The 20,835-nt window shown below is 31.9% G+C and overlaps 4 protein-coding genes and 1 long non-coding RNA gene across 6 annotated transcripts; 3 read left to right on the top strand and 2 right to left on the bottom strand.

Moving 5' to 3' along the window:
• The first annotated feature begins 6,082 nt into the window (after positions 1 to 6,082).
• On the top strand, positions 6,083 to 9,822 carry LOC146951764 (hexokinase-4, chloroplastic-like). The gene is made up of 8 exons (XM_085754879.1): positions 6,083 to 6,323; positions 6,470 to 6,581; positions 7,897 to 8,045; positions 8,892 to 8,925; positions 9,028 to 9,102; positions 9,209 to 9,364; positions 9,466 to 9,561; positions 9,671 to 9,822. The coding sequence occupies exons 1-5, from the start codon at positions 6,289 to 6,291 to the stop codon at positions 9,070 to 9,072; spliced, it is 375 nt and encodes a 124-aa protein (XP_085611005.1). The 5' UTR covers positions 6,083 to 6,288; the 3' UTR covers positions 9,073 to 9,102; positions 9,209 to 9,364; positions 9,466 to 9,561; positions 9,671 to 9,822.
• Positions 9,085 to 9,805, top strand: LOC146951765 (hexokinase-2, chloroplastic-like). The gene is made up of 4 exons (XM_085741441.1): positions 9,085 to 9,102; positions 9,209 to 9,364; positions 9,466 to 9,561; positions 9,671 to 9,805. The coding sequence occupies exons 1-4, from the start codon at positions 9,085 to 9,087 to the stop codon at positions 9,803 to 9,805; spliced, it is 405 nt and encodes a 134-aa protein (XP_085597567.1).
• Positions 9,823 to 10,168: 346 nt separating the features above from the next.
• On the top strand, positions 10,169 to 10,795 carry LOC146951763 (uncharacterized). Its single transcript, XR_015032252.1, has 2 exons — positions 10,169 to 10,259; positions 10,409 to 10,795. It is a non-coding gene; the product is annotated as an uncharacterized LOC146951763 (long non-coding RNA).
• Positions 10,796 to 13,968: 3,173 nt separating this feature from the next.
• Positions 13,969 to 14,343, bottom strand: LOC146951762 (uncharacterized). Its single transcript, XM_085755568.1, has one exon. It carries the CDS (start codon positions 14,326 to 14,328, stop codon positions 13,975 to 13,977), a length of 354 nt encoding a protein of 117 aa, XP_085611694.1. The 5' UTR covers positions 14,329 to 14,343; the 3' UTR covers positions 13,969 to 13,974.
• A 1,573-nt stretch (positions 14,344 to 15,916) lies between these two features.
• LOC146951761 (uncharacterized) lies at positions 15,917 to 19,222 on the bottom strand. Of its 2 annotated transcripts, XM_085754871.1 has the most exons (3): positions 18,478 to 19,222; positions 17,737 to 18,301; positions 15,917 to 17,127 (listed from the first exon to the last, which is right to left on the bottom strand). In XM_085754871.1, the coding sequence occupies exon 3, from the start codon at positions 17,123 to 17,125 to the stop codon at positions 16,163 to 16,165; it is 963 nt and encodes a 320-aa protein (XP_085610997.1). In that variant the 5' UTR covers positions 17,126 to 17,127; positions 17,737 to 18,301; positions 18,478 to 19,222; the 3' UTR covers positions 15,917 to 16,162. The 2 variants fall into 2 exon arrangements, with proteins under 2 accessions (XP_085610997.1, XP_085610990.1); XM_085754864.1 differs by having other exon boundaries at positions 17,737 to 19,222.
• Between the last annotated feature and the right edge of the window lie 1,613 nt (positions 19,223 to 20,835).

Raw genomic sequence — 20,835 nt, 5'->3', positions numbered from 1 at the left:
TATTTTATTAAAAAATTTTCAAAATAAATTTATCCACTGATCGGTATTTGCAAAAGGAAAATGATATTTGGACACTCGTATAATTCAGACACCTAGAGACACACACAGAGAGAGAGAGAGAGAGAGAGAGAGAGAGAGAGAGAGAGAGAGAGAGAGAGAGAGAGAGAGAGAGAGAGAGAGAGAGAGAGAGAGAGAGAGAGAGAGAGAGAGAGAATGAGAGTGAGAGTGATGTGATTAGTTTTTTTTGTTGACGTTGATGTAATATACTTTCCGTTGATAATGATTTGAATGTTTTTACATTCAATCATTATGTTGAAGATCATAAACACCGTTACGAAATGCATGTGCATAATTAAAAATATAAACTCTGAAAACAAAATAAAAGAAAAAATATGAACAAAAAGGAACATTTTTTCCATTCAATAAACTTGTAATACTAATGTTACATACTATAACTATTACATAATATTACAAAGAAATACATATTATCGATTAAAAAAAGAAAAAGAAATTCATAACATGAAGAAAGAAATGTGAAATTGCTCACATATAATACATATAGTTGTGGGTTGAACGTTGTGAATACATATAGAGTTTTGGTCTAAATGTTTTGAATGAAATTAGAGTCTTTTCTTTTAGAGAAGAATAAAATTAGAGTTATTACCATTAAATCTCACATTTGAAATTCGAAATTGGTATATCTCATGTATATGACTATTCTATTTTCAAACCAACTCAATTATGACATAATATTTTTCATTAAAATATTTTATTGGACAATAATTATTATATTATTTCACTAACTCATTTTTTGAAGAGACTTATTTTTCTAATTTTCATAATTCATGCGTTGGACTAAAGTTTATGTGAACAATTTGAAATTATTTTAAATTTGAAAATAGTTACACGTACTTGTAGATACCCGTATTACAAAATTACAAAATATAATTTGGAAAAGGAGAATTTCATAGCATTGTTAGAGACAGGAAAAAAAAAAAAGAGACAGAAAAAAGGTGTGATGGAAAGTGAATGAAGAATCATCCTATTTATAGTACAATTGGGAACGCGGTCTTGTCAAACATATCAATTATTGTAATTATTGTCTTGTCTCTTGATTTTTCTAAGGTCAAAATAACACCATAAATAAAAGATTCTATGTTGTTTGATAATAAAGAGAATTAACTTCCATTTGTATTATTCCTAAACGAAATTGCAGATTTCATTTTAGCCTATAGTCCTTTTTTTTTTTTTTACGACAAAATGGTCCTGATTTAGTATGGCCTATTTTATTTTATCTAAGTGATTATAATGTATTATTAGAATATGTTTCTTTTTTTTTTGTTCAAACAAAAACTTACAAATGTACAAATTGTTATATAGTAATGGTGTTATTCCAGGCGAAAATAATATAGGAGTTTTTTCCTTTTTTTTCTCCAAAGGATTATAAGGATTCGTAGAACCACTATTTCTTGCTTGATCAAATAAAAAAAATTAAGAAATTTAAAAGACGACATAGAGAAGCCATAAATAAAATTAGAGAGAAACATAGACATTCTTTTAGAGTAGTAGTAGTTACTGATGGTCCATTTTGTCTGACCTCGTAGTCAAGGATGGTCTTAATTGTCAAATAATCGGTATTAAATTGGTCATATATGGTACATCATTGTTAAAATGTTAATTTTTTAAAGAATTGTCAAATACTAAAGCAGTATAATTCTAGCCCACAATGTTAATTTAACACGGTATACTATTGCCCTGTCTCTTGATTTTTCTAAGGTCAAAATGATACCAGAAATAAAAGATTTTATGTTGTTTGACAATAAAGATAATTCACTTTAGTCTATGGTCCTGATTTTTTTTTTTTACGACAAAATGCCCCTGATTTTGTAGGGTCTATTCTATTTTATTCAAGTGATTATAATATATTGTTAGAATATGTGCCTTTTTTCAAATAAAAAGCTAATTATTTTATATGCTAGATAGACATATAAATTATTGTGACTCTTTTTTCATTTGTGCAGGTCAGACAACAGTTTTTCCAATTAAACAAAAAACAAATTGTTTTTCATTTTTAGAGAGAGAACAAAGAGCAAAATGTTATATATTGATGCGATTATTCCAGGTGATAAAAATATAGAGGCTTTTTCCCTTTTTTTCTCAAAGGATTATCAAACATTCTTAGAATTACGTTTTTTTTGTTTGATCAAATAAAAAAAACAAATAATTTAAATGACAACAAATAAGAAGCAAATGGGAAATTTAATCTTGCCATATAATACTACCTTATGTAGATTAGTGTAAGGAAAATTGTTAAATGTAATATAGATATGCCAAGTGGCACAATTGCACATGTGGATAGGCTAGAGAGAAGCAACATTTAATATTGGCCAATGTAAAACATTTGCAATTGTATATAATATATAGATATATAGATATAGATATAGATTTATGTATCCAATGTATTAGAAATTGAAATATTTAAGTTTTCGGGAGATGGCTGGTAAGCATGAAAGGGTGCTTGAGCGCTGTTGATATGTGATTTTAAGCGGGGTATCTTTGGATGCACACTTTTACATCTGTGGCACCTCAACATCTATCAGTGTTGTTTTTCCATGATTAGATACCTCGTCAATTATATATACCGAATCACGAAAGAAAGCAGTGTTAAAAGAGTTCCAGTGCTTTTTAATCTTCAAATGTTTTGATTCAAAGTCTGGGCTAGTATCATGCAAATGTAGTTGACGCATTGACGGAGCCTGCAGATCGTAGACATGTCCAGAAAGTTCAACATATATGTATATCAGTGGTTCTATATCAAGTGAAACATCATTTCATGAAGCATCACGAAGCCTTAAATTAAAAATTCAAAGCCGCTTGAGTCAGGACTTTGGAGCAAAACGCGGTAGGAAAACGTGTTAAATAATCAATCATATTAATTCGCTATGTATGTAATGTACCAATAAAAGGGTGAAATGTACCATAATATTTAGGATCATATACTAAAAAAAAACACGTTAAAAATGTCGTACAACACTATGGCATTTTAAATTTCATAATCCGAACCAAATAAAAATGGTGTGAAAAGAAATTATCTTGCACTAAATATCCTCAATTATCCGACAGTTGATTATTTTTTATACAGAAGAGGGTATGAGGGTCATGCTACATGTAGTATATCAAAGAATACTAATTGTCTTTGTTACTTTTGGAATTTGTCCATCCAGTTGTAGAACCGACATTTCAACACACGTCTCAACATATAAGAACCAAAAATTGTTATAAAGAACTGGTCCTTATATCATATATAAAAGTGTCATGCGAGGCAACTCAACCTAAAACGGAACAAAAGCTTAAACTTAGCACAATAATTAGAGGAAAACATATAATATAAATAACCAAAAGAGTTGGTACCTGTCAAAAAATAAAGAAGAAAGCAAAAAATACGTGACTAATATAACTCATTAAATTGTAAAATAATTTCCTTTAAAAAAAATTGTAAAATAATTAACATGAGTATAAGGGATGAGATTGAAGTAATTAACATGAGTATAACTGATGAAATTAAATAAGTAACATGTACCGAAAGAAGAAAGCATACAGTTAATATTTTTCACCTAGTTCAAGAGTAAGTGATGAGATTGAGAGATGGTAGATATAATTTCGGTGGAATGACTTATAAGATAAAAAAATACGTGACTAATATAACAACTCATCAAATTACAAAAGAAGGGAAAATGAGCAACATAACAATCAAGAGATCAAGATGCTCCGGTTTATGTTGTTGAGAGAGCAAAAGTTATGCTTCATGATTGGCAAGATGCACGTAGGATTTGTAATCTTGTTCACATCTACGACAAGAAGGAACTGTGAAATGGATCAAACCAGCTGAAGGAAGATTTAAGTGCAATATTGATGCTTCTTTCTCCCAACTTTCTAATAGAGTGGGAATAGGCGTTTGTATAAGGGATGATACAGGCACTTTTGTTTTGGCAAAAACTGAATGGTTTACTCCAGTCTGTGAGGTACACGTCGGCGAAGCTCTTGGACTATTATCAGCTTTAGAATGGGTTTATCACTTACAATTAGGACCTATCAATTTTGAGCTTGATGCTAAAAAAGTGGTGGATAGTTTTTCATCTGCACATCAGGATGTTACAGAATTTGGGATGATTATTCACAATTGTAAAACTATCTTTGAACAGTACTATGTCAACTCTAGTGTTGAGTTTGTGAGGAGACAAGCAAATGAGGCAGCCCATAGATTAGCTAAGGCGGCCACATCCTCAGCTAGTTTCCAAATTTTGGTAGAAATACCAGATTGTATTGAACACATTTTAAGTAATGAAATGATATAAGTTTCTTTCCTTAAAAAAAAAAAAAAACAATGAAGAGATCAATGATACATCTTTAAAGTAAAAAAAAAACAAAAAAACACTATTATTATATTATAAAGACAATTGTGTGTTCATATACGAGGCGACCTTTAAACAATACCCTCTTCTATCTCCAAAACATGAAAATCCGGTTTTGAAGAAACAATACCCATTTTATATAGAAGAAACATGCCAAAACCTGTTAGAAGACCAGCTATATAGATGAAGATGGATGAAACTAATGTAAAATATATATACAAAAAAAAGGAAACGGACAGATGAAGAAATAGTGAAGGGACGTAAAAAAATATGTAACATTTCTCTTCAAGTGATGGCCATTACTAATTAATTATGAGAAAATGGAAGAGTGTGTAACGGTTACTTAGTAATAGGAAAATTGGATGCAAAATATGATCTGAAAATAATAATGGAGAAGCTAGCATTGAATGACACGTAAGACATTGCTAAGCTCAGATCAAAAGTAAACAAATCATTTGAGAGCTTAGTTAAAAGACACCTAAGCAAAGTGTAGCTTAGAATACATGTATAAGAGATTATACTATTTTTTTTATTTTTTAATTGGAAATGGTTGTGTATGTGATGTTGTGTTAAAGTGTGTGTTTATGTGTGGGCCAATAGAAAAGTGTTGTGTATTTTTGTGTGGGCCATTTAATCAACATTTCAACTATAATTATATATTACTATATTTCTACCACCAAAAAAAAAATCAAAATTTAGTGCAGGCACAAGCCCACACAGTCTTGTGCTTGCATCCGTCCCTGAGTGAACTGAACATTCAAGATTTACTTTGTATTTAATCCTGAGTCAGAGAATTTTGCAACAACGAAGTGCACAACGAGGGACCAAAATGATCAATTACTCAGTTATGTTTCTAAAACGATAACAGAACAACGGTCCATGATAAAGTCAAAGACGTAAGTAAATACAAATAACAACAAAGGAGAACATTCTTCTTTAAAAAAAACAACAAAGGAGAACATCCTTCTCCACATAAACACAGAAGAAGAAAATCAAGCAAACAAACAAACATGTCTGTTTCTTCAGTTACTGTTGCACCTGTCAAATGGGTCGGTCCGGCTCGGCCCGGCCCAGGCCCGCTGGGCCAATGCATATAACTGGGCTGGGCCAACCCGGCCCGGTTGATGCATGGGCTGTAAAATTTGAGCCCGACCCGGCCCTTACATGGGTCAACGGCCCGATGGGCCAGTCCGGCCCGTATTCCTTTTTTTTATAATTAGTCACTCACCACTATTTTTTTCCTAAAATATGATTTGATGAACATAAAAGTGTAAGGAATTCTTACATTAACATTGAATATTAATGAAACTCTATATTATTCTTTCAATTAAATCAAATTAATAGTTTATAAACTTTAAGCTAAATTCATTCATTTTTATTAAGTTTATTTATTTAAATATTTTTTATTGATAAATTTTAAAATAGTTGATAACTTTTTTCAAAAATATACTATTTTTTAACAAAAAATCAAATTAAATGGTAATAATGGGCCGACCCAATGCCCGATGGGCCAGCCCGGCCCAATTTTTGTATGGGTCAAATGGGCTTGGGCCAAAAAAGCCCGAATGTGTTTTTGGGCTAGTTTTTAGGCCCGGCCCGGCCCAAAAATATGGGCTTTTGGGCTGGCCCGTTAGCCCGGCCCATTTTTGACAGCTCTAGTTACTGTTACCTCTACCATGGGACCCTTTCTTCCACGTTCCCATCGGTGATCAACAACAGCCGTCCGATCCAACAAGGTTTCAGTTGGACCAACGAGATTATTAACGAAACTCAAACAAGACTGTGCCACTCCTCTACCTCTTCTTCACCATGTGGCCGATGCAATGTCTTCTGAAATGCGGCTGGGCTTTCCTCTGATCATGGGCCCGGGCTTCCCATGATACCAACTTATGTCCACACTCTTCCCTCCGGGTATGTCTATGTTTTCTATATTCGAGACGTGTCAGACACTAAGTATGTTATCTCTGATGATCCACAATATTTATTTATATATTGTTGGACTAGAACTTATCTATGCTTCCTTGTTTGTGTTTTTTATTATTGATATGATGATATAGGAATGAGAAAGGGTTGTTTTATGCATTGGATCTTGGCAAAGATGATCGTGTCATTGATGTTGAATTTGATCAAGTTGCTATTCCTCATGATCTCATGTTTGCTACGTCTAAGGTTAGTCTCTTTTGATTGACTTATTTGAGCTTATCGATCATCTTAAATATTTATGAGACTCACCGGGAGAACTTATGAAAACAACTTATGACATGTTCATAACTTGTTTTCAGCTTATTTTTCTAAGCTCACTGTAAAATATGTGAATTATGTGTAAACTCTTTGTGTGTCTATAATGAGATCCCACACCTTCTATTTATAATTAGGGGTGTTCAAATCCAAACCGATCCAAATAAAAACCGCAAACCGATCCAAAAAAACCGAAAACCGCACAAAACCGAAAATTATTGGATGTGTTTGGATGACATTTTGTGAAAACCGCTTGGATTGGATCGGATTTTGGATTGATTTTTCAAAACCGAATCAAACCGAACCGAACCGCATACAAATATTTTAATATATATTTCCATTTTTATAATTAGAATATATTATATTAAGCTATTATTTTTTTTCTTTTAAATTCTTTTAATACTATGTATGAGTTTAATTTAATCAATTTTGTTTCTTTTTCTTATGTTTTAAAGATAATCAATCATTATTATTCCGCACTATTATTTTTTTTATAAAACATATGCTATATTTTGTATCTAACCTATCATTTTATCATATTTTTATAAGATTATTATTAATAAAAAAAGTTACAATTTGTAATTTGAACATCCAAAAACCGATCCAAATTAAACCGCATTAATTTGGATCGGATCGGATCGGTTTTTTAAAACTAATCATCCAAAACCGAACCGAACCGCATATAATTTTATCTTTGGATCGGATGAGTTTTTGCTTCAAAACCGATCCAAACCGGACCACGAACACCCCTATTTATGATGGTTTTACAACTTATGACATGTTCATAACTTGTTTTCAGCTTATTTTTCTAAGCTCTCTGTAAAATATGTGAATTCTGTGTAAACTCTTTGTGTGTCTATAATGAGATCCCACACCTTCTATTTATAATGGTTTTACAATAAGTGCATTGAATGCTTAATTAGTAAGCACTAGCCTAGGAAGTTGAATACTCTAAGAGTAATATCAATCAATCTAGGAAGTTGAATACTCTAAGAGTAATATCAATCAATCTAGGAAGTAGTATAATTAAAGGAATATCTAAAGATTCTTAACGTTAACACTCTCCAAGAGAGATTACAAAAACTCAGATGAAAACAATAACTCCATTTTATTTTTTGTTATAGAAATAACTTATGCTATAAACTGCAAATTAAATTGTTTATCCCTACAAGCCAAAGCTTGCATTGCATGTTAAAGCTTTGATGTTTTCTTAATACTAATTGGGATGATGATATAATATACGCAGGAGCTGTTTGATTTCATTGCTTTGGGGCTAGCCAAATTTGTGGACAAAGAAGATGATAGATTTCATTTTCCTCCAGGAAGAAAGAGAGAGATTGGTTTCACATTTTCATTTCCTGTCAAACAAACTTCTATTGACTCTGGCATACTAATTGTTGGAACACTAGTTAAAGTCTAGTGAGAAAATTGGAAAGAAAGAAAAACACTATGAGAAACTAGTGTGTGGGTATGTGACTTAAAAATGTCCCACATTGGAGAGTCACCCCAACTAGTAAGTGTTTATATAAGGGTGGGGTGACCTCCAAGGGTGTGCCCTTGGGGTACCCATTTTTGTGAACGGGTGAACGCTTACAAAATATATATATCACGCGCGACGACGCCGTCCGACCAGCCGGGCTTGGGCTTGGGTCGTGGGTCAGAAAATTGATGTGTTACATTCCGACCCGATCCAAGAAACTTCCGGATATTTCCAACTAAGAAAACGCCTTTGCTTTGCTTAAGGATTAAGCAAACTTAATCCCCAAGTCACGCGTAAAACGCGTTTGCTTAAGGATTAAGCAAACTTAATCCCCAAGTAATTCTCACGAACTCTGCCTATAAAAGGAGAGCTCGCCCCACTCACTCTTCACACCAAAATCTCACAGTTGATGCTTCCTGTGCGATTTTCTCTCTTCTCCCTTCGATTTTAAATCGTTCTTCTTCTTCTTCTACTCCTTTCTGTCCCATCGGTTTCGAATAGAGCGGTTACGTACCGTATCGAGTGGCTTCGATCAAACGATTGAACCATACTTTGAGGTGTAATTCTCGAGCGACTATATACTGTGCAGTATATACTCGTAACAGTGATCTGGGCTGTTTTATCCTGGAGACGGCGTGGTTGTTAGTCTACCTTGCACAAACTAGGGTAGTGCCGCGAAACGTCTTAAAGAAAGCGACCTGGTCGTGACTCACCCAGTAATTTCGTTCGGTATAATTTTTAAATCGAAAAACAACACTAATCAAGTGGACCAAGGGTTTTGCTGTTTCTGGAACTGTATGTGTGTATTTGATTATTACGTTCTTTAATCACTGCCATTAATTAGAGTTCTATATTTGGTATAGTTAGATAGTGATAAAATTCAAACTCTTTACATAGGTAGGAAGAGATGTAGTTGCTTGTTTAAACGAGGCTTTGGAATGACAAGGACTAGATATGCGAGTTTCTGCTTTGGTACGTTGTTGTAATGTTACTAATATTGTCATTATACTTTCATTCAAGTTTAAATATACAAATGCAGTATTGGTATAAATGGTTCTAATAATTTCCTACCTGATAGGTTAATGATACTGTCGGAACACTAGCCGGAGCAGAATACTACGACAATGATGCTAAGGTTGCTGTTATTTTAGGAACTGGAACTAATGCTTGTTATATCGAGAAATTAAGTGCCATTCCCAAATTACAAGGCCATGTTTCTTCTTCTGGTAAAATGGTTAGTAAAAGTGGCACACTTTCCTTTATTTCTTTGTTCAAATAATATAGATGAATTAACTCATCTTTATTAATGTGAGAAAAAAACATTGCTTGATTCAGATCATTAGTACTGAGTGGGGTGCTTTTTCAAATGGTCTCCCTTTAACTGTATTTGATAGAGAAATGGATGCTGCTGGTATAAATCCTGGTCACCATGTAAGTTTTCGCACCATCGATATTGTAATGTTGTTGTTCATCAAAAAGTTACATCCCTTATATAGAAAACAAGTGAGTGACTAATTATATCTCTAATATCATCGAACAGATTTTTGAGAAGACAATCTCAGGAATGTATCTAGGTGAAATTGTGAGACGAGTGCTAGTCAATATGGCTAAAGAGGAAGGTTTATTTGGAATATCTCTAATATCATCCCTTTCACATTTTAATATGCATGCATAAATATTCCTTGGTCACTATATGGTCAGAATTGAACCAATAACTGTTGAATTACCGTGTGTTTAATTAAAAAATAAATAATCTTATTTGTGGATTTGTTTGATCGCTTTTAATTCTATAGGAATATTTGTACTACCTATCATTCGTAATATCAATCAAATCCATATAAAACTTTGTGATCCATATAAATCCACATATCCGTTTATACTATTTTATTTTTTTTTACTTCTTTTCAACGTAAGAAAAAAAATTCATTTCGTATTTTATTTCTGAGATACACTTTGTGTTTGTAAGGTCATATATCTTCAGTTTAATTCTTTTGAGATTTACTATTCGTACCAAAATATGCTTACAATTTACAAATAAATTTTACAGGACCCCGGATCTAAGCGCCATGCAGCAAGATAATTCTGGCGATTTACAAGCAGTTGGGTCCCTCCTCTATGATAAAGCAGGGGTAAACTCTTGAAAACTCATTCTTTCATGATATTAAAATGTGAAAGAAGAACCTTAGTATTTTAAATTATCTGCCCAAGAAAGTACATATTAATCTCAATCACTAAGTTCAAATTTTCTGTTCCCTTGACACTCACTTGTTCCATTCAGGTTGAATCCAATCTAAGTGAAAGAAAAACAGTTCTAGAGGTATGCGACACAATTGTAAAGCGAGGTGGTAGCTTGCCGGTGCAGGAATTGTAGGGATTCTGCAAAAAATGGAAGAAGACTCAAAAGGTGTTATCTTTGGAAAGAGAGGTGTTGTTGCCATTGATGGGGGTTTGTATGAAAATTATCCTCAATACAGGACTTACTTGCAAGATTCAGTAAAGGAGCTATTACGAACAGAAAAGTCAAACAATATTGTGATAGAACATTCAAAAGATGGTTCAGGTATTGGAGGTGCTCTATTGGCAGCTTCAAATTCCATGTACAAACAAGATTGAGCATTTTGTTCAACTAGTATTTAATCATTGGAATGGAGCAGAATATTCATAACGTTTTCTCAGGCAATCAAACTCATAATTTTCTCATATAATTTCATTTATATTATGGCCATGAATACAACTTGGTAGAAAAATAAATAAAATAAAAAAGAAAAAAAAAGAAATAAATAAAAAAAGTTGAGGATTAGTTGCATATGTAGCCACCTTGAGCCAACTCATGAGTCACTACATCTCAGAAAACTCTAACAACTGAGTTAAGACAAAAAACAACATCTCAGAAAATGAATGTAATTTCTTTTTTGTGGTAACCCTCCGGTTCTTAAGGAAGGGGACCCTAGTAACCTGAAATTCGGCACAAGGTAAGTAAAATCTAGCTAATAATTATTTCATCAAAAAGAATGTCATTCGTCTTTTGGTGAAACTCATTAACCACTTCCAATCTCTTGGTCACGTATTTATTTTAAAATGAATGTCATTTTTTATTACATTATAGCTTAATTTATTTTCAACTGTATCATCTAACTATTACTATGTATAACTCACATTCTTCCGGACAATTTATCTAAAAGACATTAACCACTTAAATCTAACAATTTAATTGCTATGCATCACTCTCAAAACACTATTTCCTTCTACTTTTCATTTATTTCAGTATCAAACTTGGCAATAATTATTTTTTGGTCCAATTTTTTATTGTTTGGTACAACAAACATAGCATAGATAATATTTTTTTCCTTTTTTTTTAAGTAGTCTAGTGACTATATTCACGCATTTTAAATATTTTTTTCAAATTCTTTATATGTGCGTATAGAAATCTTCAACGACATTTATTTTAAAATAGAAAAAGTATTTACTATACCAAAATTTTAACTGCATTAAATTTTGTGTCACAATAATAAACTTATCTCATTTCAAAATGGGTTTGTCTATCATGTCATGTGCAATATTGCACATGTTAAAGATACTAAAAGAAGCAACTTTTTATTGAAAATCATGGTTGTTATTAAAAAAATTATATATTTAATGTAAAATACACAAGTTCCAATATAAACTTACTACTTTAAACTTCTTAACATGTGCAAATTTGCACATGTTAGAAAAACCCTTTCAAAATATCCAAAATAAAGGATGATACTATAAACTCATGAATTTAGAAACTTAGACTCTCTTTGGTAAAAATAGCGGATAGCTTATAAGCTAGCTGATAGCTTTTAGCTGATAAGCTAGCTGATAGCTTATAGCTGATAAGCTAATTAAAGTGTTTGGTAAAAATAGCGGTTGAACTAGCTGATAAATGTAAAATTACATAAAAGGACATTATTAATTCATATAAAATTTATACTACTATAAATTAATATTTAAGATATTTGATAATTTAAATATTTTAAATTTAATAACTGTTTATTTTATTTTAGTTTTTATACTTTATATAAAAAAAATTAAGCAAAACCTTTCCAAAAAAAATTAAACAAAAGTTACTTGTGACCCTCTTAAAAAAAGTTAATTGCGACAGCAATTTATTTTTAAAATGTAGCGTAATTTTTTTAACTAAAAAGTAACATTTTTTTAAGGGAAATGTTATGTAAAAGCAAGTCTATATTTTGTAACCAAAACATAACGTGAGCATGTAATTTTATTATCAGCCTTTTTTTTAAAAAAAATTATTATCAGCCAATGAAATCTGAAATTTAATTAAACATAAGTACATAACATGTCTTTTTTTAAAATAGCTATTTATTACAAAGGGTAAACATGGGTTTTAGTTAAAGTGGTAAGGGTATAAATGGAATAAAACATGAAAAGCTATAAGCTATAAGCTCAAACGCTACTTGAAGTAACTTCTGAAAAATAGTTTATAAGCTCATGAAATAAGCTATAAGCTCGTTGTAAAAAGCGTTACCAAACAGAGCTATTTTTTGTCAGACAAGCTTATAAGCTAAAAGCTAAAAGCTAAAAGCTCTTTTTTGAGCTTACCAAACAGAGCCTTAAGACCTTAACTTAATGCTCTTATAAGTACGAGCAATAAGGTTTGCTTGCCTCATAGTGAATGGGGGTAAGCAAGACCGTCCCAAATCTAGAGACACCCAAGGGCGGATGTATGTGGGAGCTATGTGGGACTATAGCTCCACATGCTTTTCCCTATATTTTTTTTTTAATAGTAGAGAAAACACATCAGCACACATAACATTCACTCACACTTTCTCTTTCATTTTCCCTTCCTACAACACGTACGCCTCTCTTCTCTTTTCATCCTCTCTCAAATAGTAGTATGCTTGGTTTGGTTAAGGACCTCCTGCTTGAAGCAATAGTATGCTTGGTTGGGTTTTAGTGTACTGCCAAAGCTTTTTTGGTTGCTGCTGTATTTTTACCATTAAGTATAATTTAGCTTCAGGTCTAGTTGGGAGGTGGGTTTTGGTTTGGAATTTTGCGGTTCCAGGGTTTTTTTGATTGTTTACGGTGTTTCGCTATATACGGCATCAGATTTTTGTCCCTTTTCGTTTTATCCGCGAGTGGTACGGTTTTAGTATAACTCGACGTGAATAAATTCTGCTGACTCAAAAAAAAATATTGTTTGCATTAATGTGTTTTTTTAATTTTAGCTCCACATATACCTAAAGTCTGGATCCGCCCCTGGAGACACCAAATTATCTTTGATTATTGTACATTTATTGTAATAACTATCAATAAATAACATGATGTGAACATAGCATTATTTTCTAATGCTAAATTTAGAAAAATAATATAAATATTTAATAAATTTAATATACAATCAACTTTAATTAGGAAATGAAGATACTAATTAATAAATAATTTTACCTGTCAAAAAAAATTAATAAATAATTTTAATTACGATTTCACCTTGAAATGGAATTCTTTGTCACAAAAAAGAAAAAAAAAACTCGTGATTTATGGAGGCGCAAAAAGCATATTCGCTTCTTCATGAATACTAATTACTCATAGTTACATGATTAAGGATGCACAAATCACACGTACGAGTGAGTCATAAAGAACTAGAAAGAAAGAGAGAAAAAAAAAACTTGATATTATTCTTCTCACTCAATAATCAAAACACATGAAAATAGTGACAATGGTGGAAGCATAATCAAAACAAATAAAATAAAAATTTAATGACAATGATAATCCATGGCTTAATAACGAATCATAGCTCACATTTACATTCAAAGTATATAATGAAGCATATGGTTTGGAAATAGGACATGAAAAAGAGTGTTACACATTATTAACATCTGATGATTTTCGACCATCCAAAATACCCTCTTTGTTGAAAAATTCAATGCAATCAGAAATGGCTTCATTGTAATGAGAATAAGATGAATAATATGAACTGCATGAAGTCTTTGGTGGTTCAAACCTTTCAGAATTTCTGTGCCTTGATGAATAAGTTGATGACCTATGATGAGAAGAAGAGAATACAAAACTCATAAGAACCTTACGTAAACGATGAAAGATTTTCATTGTTGAAAAGTTTAACTTGAATTTACAAGGGTTTTTTTGTTGTTCTTTTGTGGCTTTTATTTGTATGACAAAGCTGCTATGTTTTTGACCTCTTTGTGTGTTGTGCATTTTCCTCCTTTGACTCCACCGGGAACTGTAATGTTATGATGTTTGTCGTTTGGTTTCTTAAGGGTATTTATAAAAAGAATGACCAACTTCAAATGTTTCAAAAATTAAAAAAGGCATGTGAATAAAATAAGGGGGGTGTGATTAAATGGAAATAACTTAGGTATATCCATTTTCTTATTAGGTGTATTCCGTATCATTTTTATCTAAAAATATTTATACCTACCACAATTTACTGAAAGCAATAATTTTCTTTATAACAAAAAAATCAAAAATACCATAATAATCTACTCAAATCCATAATTTCCTTATATGTGTTTTTCGCGTGGGAGTACAAAAAATGAACCTATGCCAAAGAGGATATATATACAAATCACATCTTGATTAATTGACACTTTTAAGGTTTTTCTCCTTCAAAAAAAAAAACTTTTAAGGTTTTTCTCCCTAAAATTTTGAGGCATATAACTCTAGTTTGAGTTATTGGCCCTAGTAACTATATGTCAAGTTACAAATCTTGATCATATGATTCGGTCGAATTCGTTTAAAGTCAATTTTATTGTGTAATGTGATTCCCCCAATCTAAAATCAATGGTCGAAATTGATTACTACATAAAATTGCATAATACTTTTACTATAGCTTAGATATATTTGTAAAACATGTTTTAGAAAATTTGATCGGATCAACCAAACATTTTAGCAATAGGATCTAGTACCATATTTCTCAACAAGAAATGTACTCCCTCCGTCCCGGTATAATTGACCTACTTTGGTTTTTCACACAGATTAAGAAAAGTGTATAAATAAAGGGAAAAGTGAAATATATTGTATTGGAAATGATAAAAGTAGTATTATTTAGTGTTATATTGTATTGGAAATGATGAAAGTTGTATTGAAAATTGAAATAGGTCAGTTATTTTGGGACACTTCTTTTTAGAAAATAGGTCAGTTATTCCGGGACGGAGGGAGTAATTGGGAAAATTTCTTGCAGTGTAAAGTATGTTTTCCTTTTAAAAAAGGTGGCCACCCAAAGGTTAAAAAATTATATTCTAATTTGGAAGGCAAAGTTCCATGTGCCCAAATTATTGGCATGGCCTTCTCTTGTCCTCCTCTCAACTGGTTTCCTTTAATTTGTGTCTTAAGTTTTCTTGATTATGTTCAATTAATATCAATTATAATCACGTTTATTGATTAGCGATTAGTTGGGATTAAAATCTGATATTCATTTCAAGTTTAGTAACTAGATTAATTAAACGAGACCAAGAGGGAATGAATGATATGATGGAATCACTTTGTTCCACATATAGAACCTTGAAGGATCTCCAGCTATAATCATTTGTTAACCTTTGTGGAACCCATCCCTAATAGTAATAAGTAACATGAAGAAGGAAGAGAACGGTGGTCAAGATCCACTTCCCTATCATACATCATGACAATTTGTGTGCCCTGTTGAATAACATAGACATCAATCTCTAGCAGAATCTAGTGTCGTTCCTTTAAAAAAACACAATTCAGCAGAGAATTGGTTTCCACAAAGTCTCCATAACCTCTTTAGGTAGGGAGATGGAAATCAAATTAAGCAAGATAGTGAATATAACAGAAACCAATACTCAATCAGGTTAAATTTTTATAGGTTTCAAAATTTCTATGGTAGAAGGATATCAGACCAAATCATGCAGTCTAAGAGATCTATTACCATCCTAAAAATAGCAAATTCCATAACTAATCCATGCCTTCTAAAGATCTATCATCAAATAACCCAAAATCCCATCCAATAAACCCCCAAGTAATCGTGAAAAATCATTATAAACAAAACAAGCTAACAAATCAGAAACACCGGTCAATTATCATCTTCCTCTTCAATCTGGTGTGCTCCAACTCCATTCTGGTTTGCCAAAAATCCATTCTGGAGTGGAGCTCCAACTCCATTCTGGTGACCAAGAAATCCAATCTGGTGTGCTCCAACTCCATTCTGAAGTGCCATAAATCCATTCTGGAGTGGGGCACCAACTCCATTTTGGTGGACCGCTACGTTATGGTATGCCATAAATCCATTCTGGAGTGGAGCTGCAACTCCATTCTGCGGCGGGGCTACAACAGGGGCAAACGGGTTCACAAACTCATCGAATGGATCATTCACACCATGGTCTGGAACAGCAAGAGCCGGATGCACAGCCTCAGCGGCATCAACACCATGCAAACCATCTTCCTGAAGAGCATTTTCAGGTTCAAACAGATTTTCAGCAACGTACACAACATTCCCATCATTCACACCATGTTCTAGAACGGCAAGAACCGGATTCATAGCCGCAGCGCCATCATCACCATGCAAACCATCCTCCTGAAGAGCATTTTCAGGTTCAAACAGATTTCCAACATCGTACACAACATTCCCATCATTCACACCATGTTCTGGAACGGCAAGATCCGGATTCACAGCCACAGCGCCATCAACACCATGCACAGGCTCATAAAACCTTCCTGGTCCCCACAGCATCAAACTAGGATCACCAAGTGGGGCCCCAAGCGGGACAGGGTTAAGAAAATTCATGACATCCCAAGGTGTAGGCTTTTCCAAATGAACGGCACGGCTATGCTCATAATCGATCTTCGATATAATTTCTTCCAAAGATCGTCCCATCAAAAGGTCAAAAGCTTTATCATTGGGAAATGCATCAAACATACCCTGGTAGCGCAGATACAAAAAGTAGGCTATCTGCTCTTCATTGAAACTCCAACCCTCATGCTCTTCATTGTAGCTCCAACCCTCAACATCCCATACAGGTGCGTCTTCATCTTCCATGACTGTGATTACAAGAGCCAAGAAAATTAGAAGATTAAAAATAGAAATCTCATGAAAATTAGCATAGTGAATAAACAAGGAAGAATAGAGTAAATCAAAAGACCTTAACAACGTCAAATCAATAAACACCAACATTGAAATATTAGAATTATCACCAACCCATTTGTACATAACCCTAACAGTGAAACCAATAGACCCCAACAACGGTGTAATACAAGAATCACCCACAATCCAATTATTAATATTAATAACCCTAACAATCAAAGCATTAAACCCCTACAACAATGTAATACAAGAAACATCCACAATCCATTTATTCATAATACTAACAGTGAAAATCAATTAATTCTAACAAAAGTGAAGAATTAATCATAACCATGTAATGTAACAAGCTGAAGATAATTATTCATAACCTTAATACTGAATATCCAGAAAACAAGATCAAAGCCAATAGTGTAACACCCTAATAGTGAAATGTAGAAAGCTGGTGAAAATACAAAAACCCTAATAGTGAAATCGTAAAACCCAAATAGTGAAATCCAAAAAAGCAAAGAAGAAGGGGATGAAGTGATTAATTAAACTAGAATTTGAGTAAATATTAACTACTTTACCTCAAGGAAGTTTCAGATCAGACAACCTGCTAAAAATGTGCTTCCCAGAGACAAAACCGGCGGAAGAAAGTTTTTGGGAGATTGCTGTGTCGTGTCTTGATAAAGAGTGTGGAAGTGGGCTTCAAACATTTACTGGGCCGTTTGTAATAGGAAGCTGTGGATGTGTCCTTTAATTATTACTTTTTACACACTGCAACAAAAAAGTAAATAAAGATAAAACAACAATTAAGTAGCATTTATCTTGACTTCGGTTGATTTTGTTTAATGACAAGAAATTCAAAATATATGGTTTCGCCCGGAGTCGAACCGGGACCTTCAGCAAGTTAAACTGATGTGTTAACCAACAACACCTCGAAACCTTGGTTGATGTTTTTTTGGAACAAAATAAATGAAAATCAATTAGATCTATTGAAAAACTGAGACAACATCGACATAAAAAAAATAACAAATATGTAGCATGTATCTTGACATTGGTTAATGATAAGAAATTCCAAATATATGGTTTCGCCCGGAGTCGAACCGGGACCTTTATGTGATAACCAACTAGCACTCCCACCAAATAGATCTGTAAAAAAAAAATGAAACAGCATATAAAAATTATACACAAATAACTCAAAAGGAACTCATAAAAATTGTAAACGATCTGAAAATTATATCAGAAAAAAGGATTAAACATAAATACTATAAAATTATTTTTATTATTTCTTAATTAAATTAATAAAAACGTAGGTGTAAACATACCATTGACAGATGTACGATTTCACGACTATTGTGAAAATAATAGATCTACATAAAAACTGCAAAATACTATCAGATCTACGATCACAGACGACGAAAAATGAAAGTAACGCAAAAATTGCAAATATTCATAACAGATCCATAAAATCACACAACAAAAGTGGAGAAACCATGTGACTCGTTGATGTTAAATGGAAGATTATATAATACAATAAACAAAATAATTCTTAACAATTCATAAAATCACAGATCTACATAAAACATCGAAAAAATAGAGAAACTTTATGAGAAAAAAAAATGAAGGAATTAGTTTTTTTTTTGAAACAGCATATATATTAGAAACAGCCTTGCACAAGGAGTGCAAAAAGGCAAATGTTACAGCAGATCACAATTACAACAAAAAAAAAAACAGGAGCTGACAACAAGCCACCGCACACAGGGGAAAAAACAACATGTGGTTAACACAGCAAGGCAGCCGCTAACAACACAAAAACCAACCTCTGCCCATCTGCAAAGCTAGAAACAGATTAGGTTGTTTACAGGATTACTTGATACTTTACAAAATTCAAAAAAAAAATAATAGATCTATAACGAAAACAAATATCATCTTCATAAATCATAGATCTTCAGAAAAAATCATCATAAGATCTCAAGGTAAAGATTTGAGGAAAGCAAGACCGATAAAAGTACAACCTAAGCAAACTAAAGTACAAAACAGAACAGAAGTGAAACTGGTGGACGGCGAACTGAAAAGATCGTGTTCCTTGAAAGCCGTATTTATAAGACTTTTTTATGGGCCTTTGTCTTTTTTAGCAATATGGGCCTTGCTCACGGGCTTTTTTGTGCCAGACCTTATTTTCTGAAATTGGAAGTTAAATAATTTATTTTAACCCCCTTTAAAAAAAATACTATTGGTTAAATCGCTATTAATTTTTGCACTTGGATTTGAGCCATTGATTTTGCTCTAATTTTCATTTTTTTGTATATTTCGAATTACTTATTATACCTTCAGTTTACTATTATAAGCAAAAATCAACATTTTATATTCCTTCAATTAATAATGTTTACGGTCTTTACCATAGACTGCATACATCATTTAATGAATGAATCTAAAATGTTCATTTTTGCTTATAATAGTGACCGGAGTGTGTACAGTGCTATTTTTTTTATTTGTCTAACATGTGTAATATTTCACATATTAAAACAGCTAATATAGAAATTTTTTGTTGAAAACAACAATTATTTCGCTAACGTTTGAAAATTATGTAAGATATTTTTTTGTATGAAATTTTGATTTTGGTTAAATCTAAAAATATAAATGTTTCTTGATTTCAAATTATAACAAACCAAACTAATCATTATTATCTATTTCAATAAAATCAGCAACATAACAAAAAAAAATATAATCTAAATTTATTTTAATGACACCGACAACAATCTATATTATATAAAAAGTTGGTTAAGGGTATAATTGGGATAATGAAAAAATAAGTATAAATATGTTCATCTAGTTTGTTATATTTTTTAAATGATAAAGGAAAAAAATCAGATATATATTTGTATCGTGTTTGTTACATTCTTTTAATATTTAAATTTATTCTTATCTATTTGTTACAATTGATATTTGTATTGAAAATTGAAAGTGTTTTTGAAAAAGGAAAAATTCAGCCCAAAAATGTTGAAAATGGTAGTTTTCTTTATATATAGTTTTTAGGGTTAAATATGTTTTTGTTCCCTATAAATACACCAACTTTTTGTTTTAGTCCCTCTAGAATTTTCCTTCAACTTTTAGTCCCCAAAAATTTTCAATCTTCACTTTTGGTCCCTCTTTTAAAGTAAACTCATATGTAGAATTCATATTTTTCAATAAAATTTTGCATAAATATTCATAATATTATAATAATCTCTCCCAAAAAAAATAGACTTTTTTAACAAAACATGAATTTAATATGAATTTTTATATTTTTTATGGTTAAAAATTCATATTAAATTTATGTTTTGTTAAAAAATTCTAAATTTTTTTGAGAAATATTTTTACAATATTCTACACATTTCTGCACAATTTCATTAAAAAAAATACTAAAATTAACTTAAAAATAGTCACCAAAAGTAGAGATTGAAAATTTTATAGCGACTAAAAGTTGAAGAAAAATTTCAGAGGGACTAAAACGAAAAATTGGTATATTTACAGGGACCAAAAACGTATTTAACCCTAGTTTTTATCTCCTTGATTTTATAAGGGTATGTTTTTATCTTTTATATCTTGTTTTTTAGTTACCATGTGTAGCTAAATCTCTTAGAGATTAGGTCTGAGATGATTATGATGTAACCCTAATTGAATCATGTTGCTATGAAACTCTA

Source organism: Medicago sativa, chromosome 1, assembly GCF_051527215.1.
Source record: "Medicago sativa cultivar Bolivia chromosome 1, Bolivia_mono, whole genome shotgun sequence".
In the NCBI taxonomy this organism is placed as follows: Eukaryota; Viridiplantae; Streptophyta; class Magnoliopsida; order Fabales; family Fabaceae; genus Medicago; species Medicago sativa.
Note: the sequence above shows the minus strand (reverse complement) of the source record. Positions and strands in the feature narration are given on the sequence as shown.